Source organism: Corvus cornix, chromosome 12, assembly GCF_000738735.6.
Source record: "Corvus cornix cornix isolate S_Up_H32 chromosome 12, ASM73873v5, whole genome shotgun sequence".
Classification (NCBI taxonomy): Eukaryota; Metazoa; Chordata; class Aves; order Passeriformes; family Corvidae; genus Corvus; species Corvus cornix.
Window position 1 is genome coordinate 18,474,613 of NC_046342.1, and position 19,931 is coordinate 18,494,543.

Genomic DNA, 19,931 nt, shown 5'->3' on the forward strand with positions numbered 1-19,931 from the left:
CATACAAAGAGAGACTTAAACTGCACAAAAAAAGGGAAGGGAAATGGAAAACAGTATCTGAGGTTAATTCTTCCAGCTCACCTCCAGCATCTGTGTCTGCAAATACAAAGAGATGCAATCCCAGCAGCACATGGTTTTGGGGAGCCACTTTCCATATCTCCTATGGATTCTCCAGAGCTGGAATGAGATTTGCCTTCCCTCAGTTGCTGGAAACATGGGAGCCAATGCTAAATGCTGCTCTCACTGCTGCAAATCTTTCTTTTACCTTTTCCATTTTGCCCCAGGAAGCTTTTGAGGCTGACATTTTTCTATCTCTCAAACAACATAAGATAAATTATTACTCTGCTTTGTCTCGCTCTACTGCTGTCTCACTTCTGTTTAGTTTATGAAAAGAGTTCTGAGCTAGAAATGCGCTGTAAAAGACACCAGTGCTTATCCCAGCTGCAAATTTAATGCAGAAAACACACTTCCAAAAATCAGAAGCAGTAATTTCTGCTCAGAGCAGAAATCACAACAGAGCCACACTGAGCACAGCTGTAGGAGGGAATGAGACCTTTTGTTCCTTGATACTGCATTTCAGGGTCTAGAAGATGAGGAACTGACTCCCTGTGCTGCCTCCAGGAATATCAGTAATGAACACTAATGGTCATGGAATATTTCTAAGCTGCTTAAACTGGAACTGTTTCTTTTTACCTTCTATAGGGTGAAATGGTGTAACTAATTAACCAAAAAAGCAGTTCATTGAATTTTTTAAGGGACGCATGTAATGACATGCCTCACTTAATTAAGCGACAAGTATTTTGTACTGAATTTGGACATTTTTACATATAAATGATGTTCCAAAGGGTAAATCTGCATGTGACAGAGACTGCAGAATAGAAATTACTACAAACTAATATACTGAATTATAACTTTAGGTTGTCTTTGATGGACTTGACTCATGACACATTCAGATACAAATCCAGAAATAAATGGATGCAGAAACCATGGAAAAGGGATTATAAGGAGGAATGCACTTACTGGGATTTTATTTATGATGAATTCAGGCCCACAGTTCTGGCTGTGGGATAAGTTTCCTTCAGTGCCATGAACCACTCTGGGCTGTTTCAACCTGAACTGGTAAAATATTTCATCCTCTAAGAGGGATTTGTGGATGGATCTGGACTGAAGCCAACCCTTGGCACAGCTGCAGGTGTGCAGACACCCCAAAATCCCAGGATACTGGCACCCCAACATTCCCCACACTCAGATCCTTCCTCCCTGGGTCCCAGAGTGAGACCAACATACCAGACAGGTTTATAATGAACAGAAAAGTCTTCACCACTCTTCAAACAAAACCAATTTCTGTGCCAGACTAATTCCACCACACCACACCGAGATAATTCTGTATTTATTTATCAGGTAGAAGAATAGCACCATAATTTTATATATTAAAAAAACCCAAACCCAACAGTTGAGATGATTGAACCAAATTATCCCTTTGTATCCTATGTACATAGACTCATGTATATACACACATATGGACACGTAGGCTATAAAAAGCTGTCTCTATCCCTAAGTTACACCACCAGAAATGTTGGTTCACGAGCAGTGTGAGTGTGAGAAGCAAAATCTGATATTGTTTCAGCCTTTCCGGCTGATTACTGGCATTTCAGAGTGTATAAATTTTAAAAAAAAGTGCCAAATACAGCTCCAAATGACGTGGTTGTATGGGATAGCTGCACCTGGGTTCAGCACGAGGGCTGGGATGGGGTTACACTCTGTTATATTCATTATCACTTAGGCACTTTGCTGTTGAAAGACATTTTAATTCTGATTTGTCAACAGCACAGCCCGCTGGGGTTTCTATCTTTCAGTCTTTCTGCTTGGGTTAAATACAGCAAAAATGTCTCGTTGGCTCTTGCCTGTTGAGACAGGGTTATTTACAGCTGGGGATGCCCACACAGTGTTTGGCTACTGCACTGAAGCAGTTCAGATACTCATGAAAGAGTGAATGAAAGAGTGGCACTCCCTGAGACCTTTCCAGCAATTCCAGTGGGATCCTGAAACAGATGGACACGTTCTGCAGTGCACTGATGGCAGAGGAGGGCTTGCTCTTTCAGCTTCCAAGTTTAAGCTCCCTAATTGTTGCTGTGAAAATATAAACATGGGAAAAAAATCAAAATAATCTTAAAGATATTTAAATCCTGCTCTGTCTTGCACTTGACTATTAAAGAAGACATGAGTCCTTACAAGGATCCTTAGAATCATGAAATGGTTCGGAATGGAAGGGACCTTAAAGCTCATCTTTTCTCCCCCTGCCATGGGCAGGGACACCTTCCACTACCCCAGGTTGCTCCAAGCCCCAGTGTCCAGCCTGGCTTTGGGCACTCCAGGGATCCAGGGGCAGCCACAAATTCCCTATGCCAGGGCCATTTCAGTGCTGGTGAATCCATTTGGGAAGGTGAGTGAGGCCTCATCAGACACCAGAGCACAGTCCAGCCCCTTTCCCCTCAAATGTCTTAATTTGGGGAGTTTAAGACACAAAAGCCTCTGTAGTGTCCCACCCGGTAGGATCTCGATGTCACCTGAAACACAACGAGCTGTTAGGTCAGATTTAGGAAAATGTTTTGAAAACACAAGATTTAAACCTTCCCCGAAGGCTTTATGCCCCGAATTTGAATTGCAAATGAGCCACAGTATTTTCCATTTCCCTGGGAAAAGTAGGCAATAGCAGTCAGGAGTGAAAACCAAATGAAAATCCAAGTCCTTTTGTGAAAGAGGAAAAATAGGAGTGATCAGTATCGGAAACCTTTGTTAAATAGCACGGGGTGCTTTTCTCCCTCGAAATATGGTTCAATAATTCTAAATAAGCAGTAAGTACTCCAACAGCATACGTAAATCTTGTTGGAACCTGGAAAACTGGGCGCTTCTGCTCCTGCTCTGGTAGCTGCAAGTGTTTGCTATTCACTCTGTTATGGATATCTGGAAAATAGTTTGAGTGCAGAAAGCGCCTCAGGGATAAAAAGTTTGAAAAGAAAAATGTAGCTGTATATCATTGGCATTCATGAGAAAATTCACATTAGATGCCTTCAAATCAGGTGCTCAGGAGACAATAGAGAGATCAGGAGCAATGGTGTGCCAGGAATGCAAGCCTGGCTGGGACAGGCTTATTTGCTGGCACAGGAGGAATACAGAAGTGTGGAAGGGCAAATTCAGAAGATAATATAGCTGCGTGGAAGCTGGTGGGAGGGAAAGCTGAGGCTGCAGAATGAAAAGGCTGTGCATGCACTCCCCGGATTAGAGCCTTTCTCTCCACATCTCCGTTCCTTTCTTCTCCCATACACACAGCAGGTCTCATTCCATAGGTGGTTACACCAACAGATCAGGCCTGGAGTGAAGCTCCTCCACCAGCACCACTGTGGAATTTGGCCCCAAATCCCTGTTGTTAAACATTTTCTCTCCCACCAGGTCAAAAAGTTGCTCTTTCTGCAAACACAGCTACATTTTGCCATGGGTAAAAATGTCAATTTGCTGGAATTTTGCCGAGAGCAAAATCTCATCATTCCCAGTGGCTGACAGGTTTTACCCCAGTTCGATGTCACATCACCACCTGAACCAAGTTTTGCTTTTACAAAACTTAACAGAAGATTGTGGCAGAAGTGAGAAATGGGGCCTATTTTCATGAAAATTTGGATGACACCAGAAGAGCATTTTGTCCTTTGGCACAGATTTGGTCTTGTAAGGGTTTTGCTACTCAAAAAATAAGGGATTGTAGAAATTAAGGGTCTTGAAAGCCAAAGCCTCAGCACCAGGTTGGGGTCAGTAAAGACCGAGATATTGGCATTTATGTTAATGTGTTAAATATATATCAGATGATTCTAATTAATAAATGAATCCATTTCCTATCCCCTTCTAAATTCCAAGGAAAACAGCAGCACAGCTGCAACCTTCATCCACACAGCACCACAGCCTTTCCCTCTGTGTGCTAAGTGCCAAGTCAGTACTCGAATCCCACTTTTCGCCTGAATTTTTCAATATCCCAGATGTCCAGGAGGGAATGTTTGATGACAGCAATACTTGGGTTACCAGTGGTATTACCCAGAGGGTTTGCAAGGAGAAGCAGGTGCTGCACAACTCACCCATGCAGAGCCATTGCTGACCTGGGTATTTTATCCACCTTTTTCCATTAATTCACCTCCTGTACGTCCCTGTGTGTCCCACACATCACATTTGGATGGCTCAGGAGCAGATATCTCTCCTTCCCCCACAGATAAGAAGGAAAAATGACAGGTGTAAAGTATCTGAGGACTGAGATCTTTCCTATGGACTTGTTTTCTCTAATGGGAAAACAACAAAAAATGATGTTGCCTACTTCTGTAACAAACATATTTGTATAAATTACATCCTGCTGACAAATGGACACGCAATCAGGATTTTTAGGGGGAAGTGTAATGTTTCCCCCATGATCATATTTAACATATTTTGTTTTCCATCTATCTCTCTGCTCAAACTGTGGCATAACAATTAGAATAAGTGATAGCAGCACATCCAGAAAACAAAGGGTATGATGGCAGAATTTATCTTGTTACATTTCTTGATTTAATGCCAGTCTGGGATTTCTGGTCTGAACCAGATTTTTCTTATGCTATAAATATTTCAGTTTTTTCATTTATTCTTGATTTAGTTTGACAGTAAATAATCCCATGGAAGCTGCTGTTGGAAAGATGTTGTAAAAATTATTAAGTGCCTGCTTGCCAGTTCGGTCCTTGTGTTTGTCAGAGTGAAGGGAGCAAAACAGTTGGGTTACTTAAAGGAAATATGTGTGTGTGTGTGTGTGTGTGTATTTACAGTAATACCCCATAATTTGCAGTCCTAGGAGCAGAAGAATTACAGTTCTGAGGATTGATCAATACCTTGTATGAATACAAAGAGTTTGGGTTGTATATTCTGGATATTGGCAGCTGCAGGTTCTTGTTTCAGGATTCCAAAAGACTCATCCCTAACCCAACGAGAGGAGAATAGAAAGCAGGGAGGGTTTCAAAGGAGATTTCCTTGCAAAAGAAGGATCTTTCCTCTTGGGAAAGGCAGGGTCTGGCCAGTTATTTGGCTTTTCTTGGCTATTTTTGGTTTGGAATATTTTTTGTTTGGAATACCAGGAAGCATGTGAGTAACTCTGGATGGTTTAAGTCCATTTCCAATTTTCTTTGGTAACTCCTGCACCTTTAGCAGGGATTTCTGCACTAAATAGCTCACACACCAAATGTGCAAGGACCAGAAATGGGATATATTTGAGGGACCTTGAAGAAAAGGAGTTGGGTGGGACCAGAACTGGAAAGTGCTCCCTGTCCGAGGAAATCAACCACAGAAAAATACCCAGCAGGAGAGGAGAATCCAAATAGAAATGCCAAGGAAAACACGTGGGAATGTGCAAAATTCGTGGTGATAACTTCAGCAATAGGGGATAAATTGCAGCCAAACACTGCTTGTTATCTGCTAACAGCCAACTTGGCATCCACCAGGATGATTTGTCAGTAAACGGGCAATTTGGGCCTCCTCACCCCGTGCTGCTGCTGCACTCACAGGTCCTGGGTGCTCGAGGAATTTTTTTCCCTCTTGCTAAGCTATAATCAGGGAAAAAAACCTAAAACTGGGACACAGGTAAAGTCACAAAATTAATACAGGAGGAATTACCATGACATCTAAGTAATTAATTAAAATCCTAACTTACATTTGTTGTTCTGGATACATTCTGTTCAGGAAGGACAAGGGAAAACAAATGTACAGTGTTTTTTTTTTTTGTCTCAAATATCACAGATATGTACATGAGCTTCAAGACAAATATTGGCAAGCAGGAGAAAGGGTGTGAAATAAATATGATGTGATTCAATAAGGAAAAGCCCCGGGTTTTCCACTGAAGCAGAAATAATCAATGCCTACCTTCAGTATCGACAGGTGGTTTAAAGGAGGGGTTGGAGTGGAACCTGAACTGAAGGCAAGTGTTTTAAAAAAAGCACCAAAAAGTATTTTAAAAGAAAGGAAATATTGATTGAGGGTATTTAGGTGCAGTTAGTGCTGCTCGGGGCAGGGTTGATGTATAAAGGTACAACCGAGCTCCTCCTTCTCTGTTTCTACTTCGACAGAATCATAATTTAGTACTTTTTAATCCTTTTCCTTTCAAACACTTATAAATTTTGCAAATGTTCTTCAGTAGATCTCAGCTGTGTGCGAAGTAGGACATCATGAAAGGCTAAAAGATACTCTGGGCTTTTTCCATCCTTTTCTTCCAGAACTTAGAAACTTCTCAAGCTTTGATCATTCCTCGGGTTTCTGTCTCCTCTGAGACCACCTGTGATTTTTAGGTGAAATTTATAGAAAATGTGAACAGAATTAAGCCCCTTAGAGAAGTGGAATGGCTTCCAGAAGATCTGGATTTCTTAATTTTCTAAAAAACATCTCTCTCACTCCTACCAGCAATGAGTTCCAGGGCAGCCCTGTATGAAATCTTTTCACAGTGCTGTGAAAAATGAGACAAGTGAGGAGAGAATATGGATCCATAAGTGTGGCTCATAATTGTAATTTCTCAGTGGAAAATTTTCTGCACTGAAAAGGTTTGGAATGATTTTACAATTTTGCAAACTCATTTTATTAAGTGATTTCTGGTTTCAGCTGCTTTATGAACTGATCCCCAACAGTAAATTACCCGCTTGCCCTTTGGGAGTATAGGCCAAACAGATACTTTTTCCTGGCTTAATTCATCAACTGTTGACTGAAATGTCAAAGGAAATTAAAGGAAATTGTTATGTAAATCCTTGCGGGTGGATGGTTCATTTCTGAAGGATAAAACTTCACACAGAAAAGGTGATTTTTTCCTTTACATGGGGTGTGCGTGACATTGTGATCCCTTCTCCTGCTGTGGCAGATCAATCGTTTGCATCGGGATCTGCTCACGTTACAGCACATTTACCAAAGGATCCTGTCTGGGATCAGAACCACACCACTATGGAATTATGGAATTAAAGACAGATTTGGGGTGGGAGGGTCCTTAAAGATCACCCAGTCCCACCCCTGCCATGGGCAGGGACACCTTCCACTGTCCCAGGCTGCTCCAAATCCCGTCCAAGCTGGCCTTGAACATTTCTGGGGATCCAAGGGCAGCCACAGCTTCTCTGGGAATTCCATCTCAAACCCTCACCATCCTCACAGGGACGAATTTATTCCCAATATCCCATTTCCTGCTGCCCTCTGGCAGTGGGAAGCCATTCCCTGTGTCCTGTCCCTGATCCCAGTTCTTCTCCAGCTCTCCTGGAGCCCCTTTAGGCCCTGGAAGGGGCTCTGAGCTTTCCCTGGAGCCTTCCCTTCTCCAGGTGAACACCCTCAGCTCTGCCAGCCTGGCTCTGTGGAGAGGGGCCGCCTATGATGGAACAAGAAATATCTTAAAGTTTGATGAACATTTAGGAGTTGGGAAAAGCCCATTTTTCCAAACACCTTTTCTTCCATCCCAGCACTGTCTGGCAGAGGGACCACAGGCAGATTTTTCTTTCCTGCCTGGAGAAACTCCCTCCCATCCCAGAGATCTCTGTGGCAGGGAGTGGATGGGAGAAACCCCAACATTACCTATGTTTTTCATTCCAACTTTGTGTCATTTTGGAATTATTTTTATGCCAGGATGATCCTATCCAGACTATTTATTGCATTTTTAGTGTCTGAGTCTCCAATCGGTGCAGTAGAATGTGTTTGTACCTGGGGAAACTTGGGGTATTTATTTGGAGTCTGTACTTTAATTGCCCAATATCTCTTCCTGTTTTTGCAGAATACCCAGGTAGTCACAGGAAGACACACTTTACTTTCTTCCACTGATTGGATGGGAGGAATTTTTGACCTTGGAAAGTGGAGATGGTGTTGCTATGGAAACTAATAAGTCTGCTGCCATTCATGAGCTGCAGCACAGGTAAATGTTCCACTATTAGTGTTTGTGATTGATAAATCTCTATCAGTGTCATAATTCTGGGAGAAAAGAGAAGCAATTACCAAAATTAACAATCCTTCTTTGCATGAACAAGTGACTAAGGAGCTTTTCATTAGGACACGCTTTAATTTTAAACAACTCCAGGTGCTGCCTTTGAACCAGGAAAACACTTTGCAAGATCATAAGAAAGCTGGAATCCAGGCAATAGCTTTAAAAAATAGTCTAAGCTGTAACAGTGAGAAAGAAAAACAATTGTTTCTTGGGTGACAACATCATGAAGATATTTCTTGGCCACAGCATCAGCAAATGAAGCTGGGTTGAAAACCAGGCCAGTTTAGGAGCACTGAATGAATGGTTTGGGTTCCACATTTCATATCGCAGCCTTCAAATGCTTCCATACAAGTGAAGTGTCTTTAAATCACAGTTAACAGAAAGGCAAATTAAAGCATTTATTTATGAAGTCCAAAAATGGGTGAGAATCACAAGGACTATCAATCTAAATACACAAAAAGGAAAGAAAATCTTGCTTAAAACTCAGAGCAAATGCAGACATTCCTTCTTTGCCTCCTGCTGGAGCGATGATGGACCCTCATCCTCCCACCCTGGCATCCTGACACTCCTGAGGCTGAAATCAAAGGACAAAGTATGGTTGGAGGAAGCAGGACTGCATTCCCCCATTCTCCTTCTTGAATACCCCTTGTGCTTAATTAAAATATCAACAGTTTGTAGCATATTGTGAGGTAAAATGTTCTTTTCTGCCTGGCTAGGCATTGCTCACAGTGAGGGTTTGGTATTCTGAGTTCGTTCCTTCTCTGAACCTTTCTTCTAATTAAAAGCATATAACTTGACAATCCTGCTTCATATACCCATAAAAATGGGATTAACTCCTGTGGCTCATTAGAGCCTCATCTCCAAACAGGCACTGAATGGGAGCTGAACTCTTTGAGGTTATAATGAATTTGGGGATGGACTGACCCTTCACACTTGGCTGTGATAGAAACCATGACAACTGGCTTTTGTCTCCAATTAATGTATTGAACTCTAAATAGCCAGGATATTACTCATGTACTTACAAGGAAATTGTATTAAAGTAACCTCAAATGATACTTAAATTAATTATGTAGTGCATGAGTCAGCAGCTGTTTGAAGTGAAGAAACAGAGCAGAGGGCAGGCTTCAGTAGCGTTTTAAAATACAATTTAAATGAAACTCGATGCTGTTTTATCTAAATGTAAAATATAAACCTCAGGACACAAAAATGTAAATCTTGGGAGCAGACTTTCTGTTAAATCAATATAAAGTTTCTATTTCAGTAGCAAACAACCCACATGTTAAGGACTAAAAATCTTGGAATGTATAAAATATTGTAATATATAAAATATTTCAGGTGAGCAGTTGCTCATTTAAGCCCAGCCTTGCTGAACTAATCACAACAACCACATGTTTAGGACCCAAGCCTTCCCTTTAATTTCCCACTGACCCACTCAGCCCTCTCAGGTACCTCTCACAGATCATTCCCCTCTTTACTACTGAGTAAAGGACTTGTGCCAATCTTTCAGAGCACATGATTCCCCTGTAATTCCTTGAATTCTTGGGAAATTGATGGAGATCCTGGAATCTGAATCACTCGAGGAGCAGGACAGATGCGTGAGGGACACCCATGATTTGTATCTCCAAAAAGAACATTTCCCTTCACTTTTTTTCCCCCCAAAGCTTTCATTTTTGAAGCTTTTTTGTCATCTTCATCATTCTTGCCAGAGGATCATCTTTAACAAGCCCGGTCCTGGGCTCTAAACCTGAGTTAAAAGGTACTGGGAGCTCACTTCTAGATGAACATGTTCAGCTTTTAAAGACTTAAAAATAGCTTAAAATGTAAATGTTCCATATCCCCAGGCAACAAGAGCAGCTCACAACGGCACTTTTGTCCTGCTCCTGCTCTCAGTTAAAGGAGCAGCAAATGTCCCACTGACTTCACTGGGATGAGTTAATTTATACCTGGGTGTAAATTAACTCCACTGATTTCGGCGGAGCTCTGCTGATTTTCACTCCGTGGCATTCTGAAATAGGCCTGATGGTAACAGTCAAATTGCACTTATGGCAAAACTTCTCTGATTTATCACATGGAAGGTTCACATCCATTTAGGAATAATAGAGCTGAGAGGGAAAATGAGGGACCAGTCCCTGTGCTGAGCAGAGCAGTTTTGTAGGCTGGGCATGGGAAGGTAATTCAGGGTGTTAGATGGCATTGGTCACTCATTTCCTCCTTGTTTCTACCTGACATGTAGAATGAAAATCATTTTGACCTATAAATTAATTTTAAATCTCAGGATTAAATGTGCTGTGCAGAAGAGCTGGGTATTATTAGCCCCCAAAATGGCAATTCAATTACTCAAAAATCAAACTGCCCTCTATATTCTCTTTATAGGGAAAAATCGTGGAAAGAATAATGTTCCCTCCAACTCTTATTTTCCAGTAGAGCTTTTTTATGTGTCTCAACGAGGGTCTTTAGGGTTTTCTTGCAGTGCCTTAGGGGACAAAATAAAATAAAGTAATGCATGCACAGTGACACAGCGAGGAAACAGATTAGATTTTTTTTTTCATAAGCCATTGCTATTTAAATGAGATAATCTGATCTAAGCAGAGCACCAGAGGCAAGAAGGGTGATGAAGATAAACTCAGAGATCATTACTTTAAATTCTGTGTACTTGCTATAGGGATGTACAACAACCATCTCCTGATGTCGTTGAAATTTAAACATTATTTGATACGAATATGTTAAGAGCCTTCACTGTCTGGATTAAAGATGCAGACAGGATTTTGGGAAGTTGAAATGAACAGACCTGTCCAAAGTGCTCAATAAAATAAAATAATTGTCTCTTCACACCAAAACTCTCTCATGTTTTCCTCCTATGGCTGCTCCTGGATTGTGCTGGTTCCTCTGGAGTTGATGAGTGAGGCAAGTTGCCAACAATACCTTGATGAGGAAAGATTTTATTTTCATTTTTAACATCATATTTCTGTCTTAAGCATCCATCAGATGCACCTCAGGCTGTTCTTTGCGTGTGGGTGCCAGGTCAGGTTCTCCTTCAGGTTGGATTTTCCTCATGTCTCCATCTCTCTGGTCCCTGCATTCTTTCCTCTGCCAATAAATAGCTACCTTTGACTATTTCTAGAGCCTGTCTTCCTCCTGGACAGCTTATCCACATTTTTCTGTGTTCCTCCCATTCCTAAAGGGAAATAGCACCTCTTTGCCCTGATTCCTGGTGGCTTCTGCCCTCCAAATAAATCCATGCACGGAGAGGTGGCCTTTGCAGCTCTCCTTTGTTCTGCTCATGGTCTCGACCCCACCGTGGAAGCAAAGGGGTTTTCCAGGATTAAAGCTAAGGAAAAGGAGAATGGCAGTAAATTCTATCAGGCTGTTTGGACAATATAAATATTCCAAGCCCTGACAGCCAGTCTGACCTGCATTTTGGAAATGAGGCATCAACTGTATTTTTACACAGCCCTTTGGCTTCTTGCCTCCAAATCAATCGAAGATGCAACCGCAATCTCCCGGGCTGGATTTTAGGCCCATCATTTTGAAACTGTTAAATTAGAGAGAGACATTTCCTGATGTAAAGTGTCCTGATCCTCCTTTGGGTCACAGCAGGATGAATATTGAATACATCACATCCCACGCTCTGCCTGCAGTCTCTCGCAGATTTATTGTTAGCATAACAGCACCTTTAGGGATGGAACAGCAGACCATATATTTTAAGACAAGTGACATCTTTGCTATTTCTAACAGCAAAATGTGGAGAGGAACTAGTCCAGCCTGGAAATGTCAAGGCTTCTCTGAACAACCAGAGGCATTTGGAGATCTGCTGATGAGTCAGACAATGATGATAATTAGTGTCCCTTAGACAACATGGAGGTTTCCATGGGTTTGGGAAATAAAAAGTTGTAACTCTGTAAGTGACTTGCAAGACTGTGGCAGGACATGGCTGATACTGCAATGACTTTCCCAGGAGAGGGAGGAGTGATGTTTGAAGAACTTTTGTTTCCATTCTGTGGGGTGCCAGGAGGTTCAGCTCATTCCCCAACATCAGTGAACAGCAACCATCCTCTGGTGCAACAAAGCCAGCAAAAGGGGGAACCTAATGCCCTGAAGATGCACTTTTATATTCAGGGAATGTGAGGGGGTTTGAAGCTTCCCACCAGACAGACATTAACCCACCTCAAAGCTTCATCCTGGTGGACACCAGTGCCACACTGCCGTATTTCCCAAGGACTCCACACCACCTCAAACCTGGATAGATGGATAGAACTGGATAGTTTAATATTCCCTACCATGGGCTAGACTCATTCTGCAGAAGAATCCCCCTCATTGTGCTTCATGTCCCAGAAAAACCCTTTTTTGAATTCCCCTGAGTGCACGGACATGTGGTGGAGAAGAGGTGAGAGCTCAGGTGCTGCTTTGAGGGTGCACTTTGAGATTGGAGCCTGCATTGGTTTCTCTGCCAGGGAAGTGTTATTTACAGTTTGTGGGGTGAGTGGAGACGGTGGAATTCATGGAAGTCATCACCAGAGGTTTATGTTTTCTGTATGGCTCTGGTGTCTAAGCTCTGTAGTCTGAAAGGCCTTGTCTATTTTTACACTGGTTTAAATAATTATTGCTTCCTAATCTTTTCAATTAGCTATTTTACATTCTTTTTTCCCCTTTTATTTAAATTTTACATGATTTCTTACTGTTTCATATCAAACCATTTCATCTCCCAGCACAAAAGGCTCATTAACTTTGTAAAGTAACATCCTGGTACTTTAGAAGTCATTACATTTTTTTCTCACTTTTTTTGTTTGCAACAGCTTCAAAGACAATTCAATTTTACTTTATTATCACTGCCAAGAAGTTGAAATTAGCAGGTGATTAGGCACTTCAAATATTTTGACCATTTTCTATTATCAACAATGGCAAATTTAAGTATAAAAAAATTAAACTTATAAGGCACAATAATATATTACTGAAACAGTTTATTGAAGCACAAAATTTTCAAGGCAAATTGCTGGTTTTAAGTAATTGCTTTAAACTGAGAGTAGGTTTAGATCAGAATTTAGAGATAAATTGTTCCCTAAAAGGGGTTGAGGCCCTGGCACAGCTTGCTCAGAGAAGCTGAATTTTGAGCTCCCCCATTTCAGAGTTACATGGATTTCCTTGGAGTTTAAAAGCCAATTCCACTCCCTTTTTATCTCCCCAACCAATGCCTCAATTAAAGAACTGACACGTGAAACCTTAGATTTTATTATGGAGAGAATGATGGCCATAAAATCATGGAATCACTGAAGGGTTTGGGTTGGAAGGGACCTTAAGGATCATCTACTTCCACATCCTACATGAAACGGAGAGAAACCTACCTGTGGTCTAATTTTCCACCAGCAGAAATGAGAACTTTTTTTTTTTTTCCAGAAATCAGACCTTGGAAATGCAAAAAATAATTAAATCTGCTTTATTTTGAAATGAAAACCCAGACCATACTTCCTTGCTGTTTAACATTCCCACCCAGCAGCTCTGCAGACCCTGACACCGGTGAAGACCTTGCCCACAAACTTTTAAGTGCTGCAACAATATCTGCGACTGCCACGTAATCACAGGCTGATCATCCCTCCCATTGTTTGCAGAAGGGGAAAATAAAACGTCTGGAGTTATTGATTCGCTACTTCTTTTTCATTTAGCGCCTATTGATCGCTGTTTATGTGTGTGTTTCTTGTTGAGCAGGAATTAACATTGAAAACTTCTTGGAATTCACTGCATTCACACCTGCCTGACATTCCTGGGGAAATCTTGCAGCCACGTTCCCACTCCAACTGGGGGTTTCAAAAATCGGCATTTTCTCCTCTGGTCTCTTGGCAGCAAAAAAAGTTGTATACAAAAAGCTTTTTTAATGTATTATTATTATGGTTGGCACTTGCCTGGGACAGGAAATGTGGTTGTCACAGGGTTTGAGTGCCCAGAGTAATTTCCAACCCCTCAGGATGATTTAGGCCGTGGTTATCAGGCCTACATTACAAAAATAAACCTCTTGGGGTTGGGAGGCATTTTTTCATCCCTATCTGCAGGAGGAAATCTTGTGATTGCCATGAAAATTGCTTGTGGAGTTTGGATGGGAAGCCAGCTCTGGGACGATCTGAGGGATATAGGGATGGATTAGTCCAGTGGGGCCATGTGTGAGGGCTGGATGGATGGAAATATCTGGGATCGCTCAGAGGGGTTTTCTGACTGAAGCTGTCACAGCTGGGCCATGTGTAAAGCACTCCTTTCATTGCTCTTGTGGTATTTAGATCCCACAGTTTTCCCAGTTTTGGCTCCAAATGCTTTCAGAATCACAAGCCAACCACACATTTCCCAGGAGACTGAATTCTAGTCCTGAACCAGCCAATAATAACAGGAATGGATTCTTTTAACTTACCTTACATTTGTTTTTCACCCTCCAGAACACCCCTTTTCTCTATTACTCCATCCATATTTAGGATTAAACTCTTAAAAAAGAAATTAAAAATTAAAAGCAATGTTTAATTGTCATGGAATTGCACAGTTTCAGGAGCTGGAAAAACAACCCCACAAGCAGCATGTGGGGATTTATGGCAGCAGTTGCTCTGGTTGCTGGCACAGTTATCACAGTCAGCATCCAAAGGCAAATAAGGCTCTCTGAGGCTTCTCTTAGAGGAGGTAAGAGGGGAACAAGAGGGCAAATTTTGAGTGTGGAGGCAGAGTTCAGGCACAGAGGGGACCTTCAGCCCCCACTTCCCTGGGTCTCTCTGCTTCCCTTCGTGTGCAAGGGAACCCTTGTGTGCCAACCCTTGTCCTGTGGGTCAGACAGTGGCGAAAGTCCCGCCTGGTTTGCAGCAAGAGGAAAATGTATAAACTTTATTTTGATATATTTGATTTTTAGACCCTTTTAGAGCTTTAGCAATAGCCTTTTTCCCCTTCTGCACAGCATGACCAGTATTTTGTTCTGTGTTCAGTATTAATATCTGCTTTATTGTTCTATTCTAATTACAATGTCATTATTAAAGGGGCCCTATGTTTTCCTGTGACAGATATTGCATCTCATTGTTAGTGGATCTTGGTTATTCCATGCTTATTGTTATTAATAATTTGTAGCAATTGGATTGGTATTAGAATATTACTTGGCTAAATCACTTTTGCTGCTAATTAAGGCACTGTGTGTGACATTGTTTAGCTCCAAGCATCATCATCCTGCTTTTCAGCCTGCTCTAATTACCTGTAACTCATTCATTTCTACTTAGAAATCAGGTCTTTTAATCAAACTCCTCCAAGCTCTGCCATGGTGGGAGCTGCTCTTGGTGGGAATGAAAAGTTCTCATGGACAAAGATATTTGTGATGACAAATGCACCTTTCACTGCAGCCCTGGAGCTCTTTAGAAATAGAATAATTGTCCTCAGTGCTTCCAAACACAATAGAAGGAGGAGAGTTCTAAGGGAAAAAAGTGAAAGATGACTGGAAAAATCCAACTCTTCAAAGTATCAGCAAGGAAATCGCTGCAGCTTTAAATTGTCTTCTCAGCACTAAACGTTTGTGAGATCAGATCTGTCACACTGTTTGCTGGGGGAGTATTTCCTCTGAAGAAGCAACATCACTTCATTATTTGCCTGGGAAATTTATTCACTTTGGCTGCCAAACAAACAGAAGACACACAAAGGTCATGCTTGAGTCATGAGTGAAAACTCACATTAATGGCCAGGGAGCTTCCTGGTGTGTGTCTGGCATTAGCAGGACTCTCTCTTAGTGACAGAACCTCTGACACAGCCTGAACATTACAACAGTTTGAGGAAAAACAGAAAAAAGGATTTATTTCTGTGCAATTCTTTCTGCAGCCATTTTAGAGGAATGTAAAAAAGATGTAAAAAAGGTGCAGATATTTGTGCTGAAGTTGTGCTGGAGCTGTTTTGCAAACACACCTGCACACACCTGCAGCAGCTTCACCTTTCTTTGATCATGGAATCAGAGAATGATGGAATGGTTTGGGTTGGGAGGGATCTTAAAGCCCACCCAGTGCTACCCCTGCCATGGGCAGGGACACCTCCCACTGTCCCAGGCTGCTCCAAGCCCCAATGTCCAGCCTGGCCTTGGGCACTGCCAGGGATCCAGGGGCAGCCCCAGCTGCTCTGGGCACCCTGTGCCAGGGCCTCAGCACCTCCAGCACCAACAGCATCCCCGTATCCCAGGGAGGAAGGCTCTGAGGATTCAGGCAGCACTCCAAAGCCAGTGGAAGGTTATTTCCATGAGAGGTTATTTCTGTGCATTGATCTGCAGTCTGGGTGGATTGTTTGCCACAGGATTTCCTGAAAAGCAGATGCAAAGCTCGTTATCATTTGGGAGAATTGTCTGGGGAAACAGCAGCCTGCTATAAAATCAGAGCACATTGTCCCTTGGGATTGACTTCCCCTCTGTGGAATTGCTGGGTGCTCTCAGCCAGATTGGGGTTTGTCTTGTTTCACCGCCCAGCAGGTACCCAGGCTCCTCCCAAACCTTGGGGTGGTCTCCATCTCAGTGCCCTGAGCTCACCCTGGAAAATACAGAATACTTCAGAGTAAAATCTATCCAAACTTTGGCCCACACGCTCAGAAGGCCTTTTCCCCCAGCCCCAAAGTGATTTATGAAATGCAATTTCTTCGGCCTCTAACATTGTCTCACTTCATACACTTTATGCCAAATCGGTTTTGATGATTTATTACTTTTCCTACAGCTGATAAAAAAATAAGGGTATCAATACAATGTCAACAAAACTGCTGGGGTTAATCTCTAGTAATTTATTGAGCATTAATCAGATTCATATTTCAGTCTTATTAGTCTAAAGCTACTAAAATCACTGATGGGTTAACACAACTTTAATCCAAATATAATGTGATACCTCCAACTGCTGTTTCTATTTTATTCTGATTTACACTGCATAGGGTAGAAATGAAAGACTTTTCTCTGTGTCTTCCGTGTACATTTGTGAGTTTGCAAAACACAAATTGTTTGCTCTAGGCCAGAGAAAATGTAACCATTTCTGCAATAGATATTGAATTCATATTTGTCTGACAAGTGACCTTATCAGCTATAACTTGTCATGTCCTAATTAGTCTACATTTATTTTATTCACTCAATTAACCCCCAGCCTCTCTAGGAGATAAGTTGGCGATACACGAAATTATGTGTGGTGCTGCAATTAAAATGGTGCTGCACATGTACTCCGCAAATTTGCCTTAAAGAAAGGTAAACCTCATTAATATCCCACCAGTCTGACTGCAAATTAAAATGGGTTTATTGCCAGTGATGCCACTGACTTTCAGTGCTCACTGGCAGGGAACAACAATGTCTTTTCTTCAGAGAATCTAAGAATAATCACATAAGACTAAAAGTGCATAGTGAGATGGAGAGAGCAGAAATATCTTGATGTTATTAAGCCTCTCATTCCCAGGGAAATGCCCAAGTTTCTTATTTTTAAAAGCTATTACTGTGATCTACAGATTAACAGGGACCTGAAAGGTGAGCACTGGAGTTTTTATGGAAAAGAGTGAAACCCTATGAACAGAATCCAGCCTGATTCACGTTTTGTGCCTTGAAATAACTTGGGTTAGGAGCTTTGGATAAAATCTGAACCACGTGATCAACAGAAATGCATGCACATTTTAAGGAAACCAAACCTGAATCAAGATTTCTGTCCCAGTTTGATATGTGTAAAATGCTTGTGCATATACACAACTCATTTACTGGAGAAACTGAGACAAGAGAGTTGTTGTCAGCCCAAAGGTGGATGTCCAATGCAAGTCAAAATAATAAACATTTATTGTATTGCACGGACATTTTACTCAAATGCCTGCATAGTTTTCAAGATATTAGAGATGTGAAAACACAAACATGCAGAAAATGAGTGTGGTAAAAAGGGATGTGTTGTAAATTCAGTCAGATGCAATTATTGAGGAGAGGGAACATGGAAAACCCTCCTCTCTTTGCTTTAAAACTCTGCAGTCTAAACCTGCTGAAATTAGAGCTGAATCCATCATTGATTATGTCATTCCCCAGAAATATGGCCTTGAGCAGATTTGTCATAACTCTGCTGGCGATGCTGCACCGTGGACACGGCAGCCATCACTCAGGAGGATACAATTTCCCAACGACTACAAGTCAAGCAAATGTGTTCTCAGCCTTGTGGGACAAGTTCTGCTGGAGACGGATGGCACCAGGCTGTGATGGATGGGCAGGAGCAGGGCAGCTCCTCACACACCTCTGTGGTGTGATCAGAGTTTAATCCTTAGGGAAGGACAGGCACTTCAACTCTGAAATCCCACAGAAATCCAGGGAAAAAGGGGAATGCTGGCTGCCCATCCCTGGCAGTGTCCAAGGCCAGGCTGGACATTGGGGCTTGGAGCAGCCTGGGATGGTGGAAGGTGTCCCTGCCCATGGCAGGGGTGGGGCTGGTTGGAACTGAGGTCCCTTCCAGCCCAAACCATTCCATGGCTCAATGATTCTATGATCCAGACTGAATCCAACACTAGGCCTTTTGTCTTTACAGCCTGAAATTCTCCACCACCTCTATATCTCTTGATTTCTTTTGATTTATAATCTCATCCTTACATTATTTTCACTTTTTGGATTTTATCTTCTCATTTCATTTTATTTTGTCTTTCCATTTATTACATTTCACTGCTCACTTTACCCCCCCCCCCCCCACTTCCCCACTTTAAACACTCTGTCCCAGCTCAGGTGACGAGAAGCAGCCCCTACATTGAGTGTCCTCCTTCCACTGGTATCAAAACACTTTCCTTTTTTTTTATTTTTCCCAATCTGCTGCAGTTTGAATTTCACCACTGGCAGAGATGAGATGACTAAACCAATTTCCCTCTATGCAGAGAGCCCTCTTGCATTTCTCTCTGCACTTCTACTTTTTCCCTGAATAGCCGTCATTTAATGCCCCGTTATCTTGGATGGTACTCATTTAGTGGTTTATTAAGCAGTAATTCAGCAGCCTGTTATCAGTTCCTACTACAGCCGGGGAAAATATGCCAGCCAAGTACGCAAGATTTCCACAGAATTAGAGCGGTTTTGTGATTTTTGGATTAGAGAAAAATTACCCCAAAGTAATAGATATGAAATGTTTTCCCTGCATTCCATTATTGGCCCCATGCTAAAGCTCCCATCAGGCCATTTTGACTGTAGATTGTCTGATCTTTATTTCTGTTTCCAGCCCAAGCAGTGAAATTTTACAAAACCACAGAGAACTCAATGGACTGAGAAGTCCTAAACTTGGACTCACTTTTTCTCCCGCACTTGTGGCTTTTCTGAACGTTTCCATGGGGGAAAAGAGATATAAATTAATTTCTTAGAGCTTCTTAAAAACCAGGGAGTTGAAGTGAAATAATGGGCAAGGGTAGAAACCAAAGTGTGCCCTAAATACAGCAGCGTGGAGGGATCAATGTAAATCCCAGCAGGAAAAAATGGGTTTGAGAAATAATTCTGATGATAGAATTGGTAAAGGCTTGATTGGAAATTACAGCTTGTAAAAGTGGATGAAAATAGGAGCACGTTTTATGAATAAATCATTCCCGCTTCCTAAAATTGTTGCATTTTAACCAATAACGAAAGTAGAGCTAAAAAGGAGGAAGTAAGAGGGTGATGGTGCAGCTAAACTGGCACTGGCCATGGAACAGGTGCCAGAGTTATGGAATTTTTCATATCTGCTCATGGAAAGCATTCCTGGTTCTGGTTTCCCTCTGGAAGCTTGCACAGGAGTTACAGGAGGACAAATGGTACAAACTCTTCCCATGGGCTGTTGTCCCACGCTCTCCAGGCTCCTCTGTGGAGTGAGAGCCTTGGGAAGGGTTCACAGGGACACCTCAAGCCCCAGGGTTTGGGGCTGCTGCTGTTTCTGGGCAGCTTTCAAATGGTGTCAAACACAGACATCAGGAGGGGACAGGCAGTGTCTTAATGGGATAACTTCCA

The 19,931-nt window shown here is 42.0% G+C and overlaps 1 protein-coding gene across 3 annotated transcripts in view; it reads left to right on the forward strand.

Moving 5' to 3' along the window:
* The window catches only part of CNTN6 (contactin 6), a 125,435-nt gene that overhangs the window by 18,021 nt on the left and 87,483 nt on the right, over positions 1 to 19,931 (forward strand). For 2 of the 3 annotated variants that reach the window (XM_010390261.4, XM_010390262.4), the window contains exon 2: positions 7,793 to 7,930. The exons of the other annotated variant lie outside the window; for it this stretch is intronic. In XM_010390261.4, coding sequence (XP_010388563.2) covers positions 7,876 to 7,930 — 55 coding nt within the window. In that variant the 5' untranslated portion in view covers positions 7,793 to 7,875. The remainder of the gene's footprint in view (positions 1 to 7,792; positions 7,931 to 19,931) is intronic. 3 annotated transcript variants of the gene reach the window in all.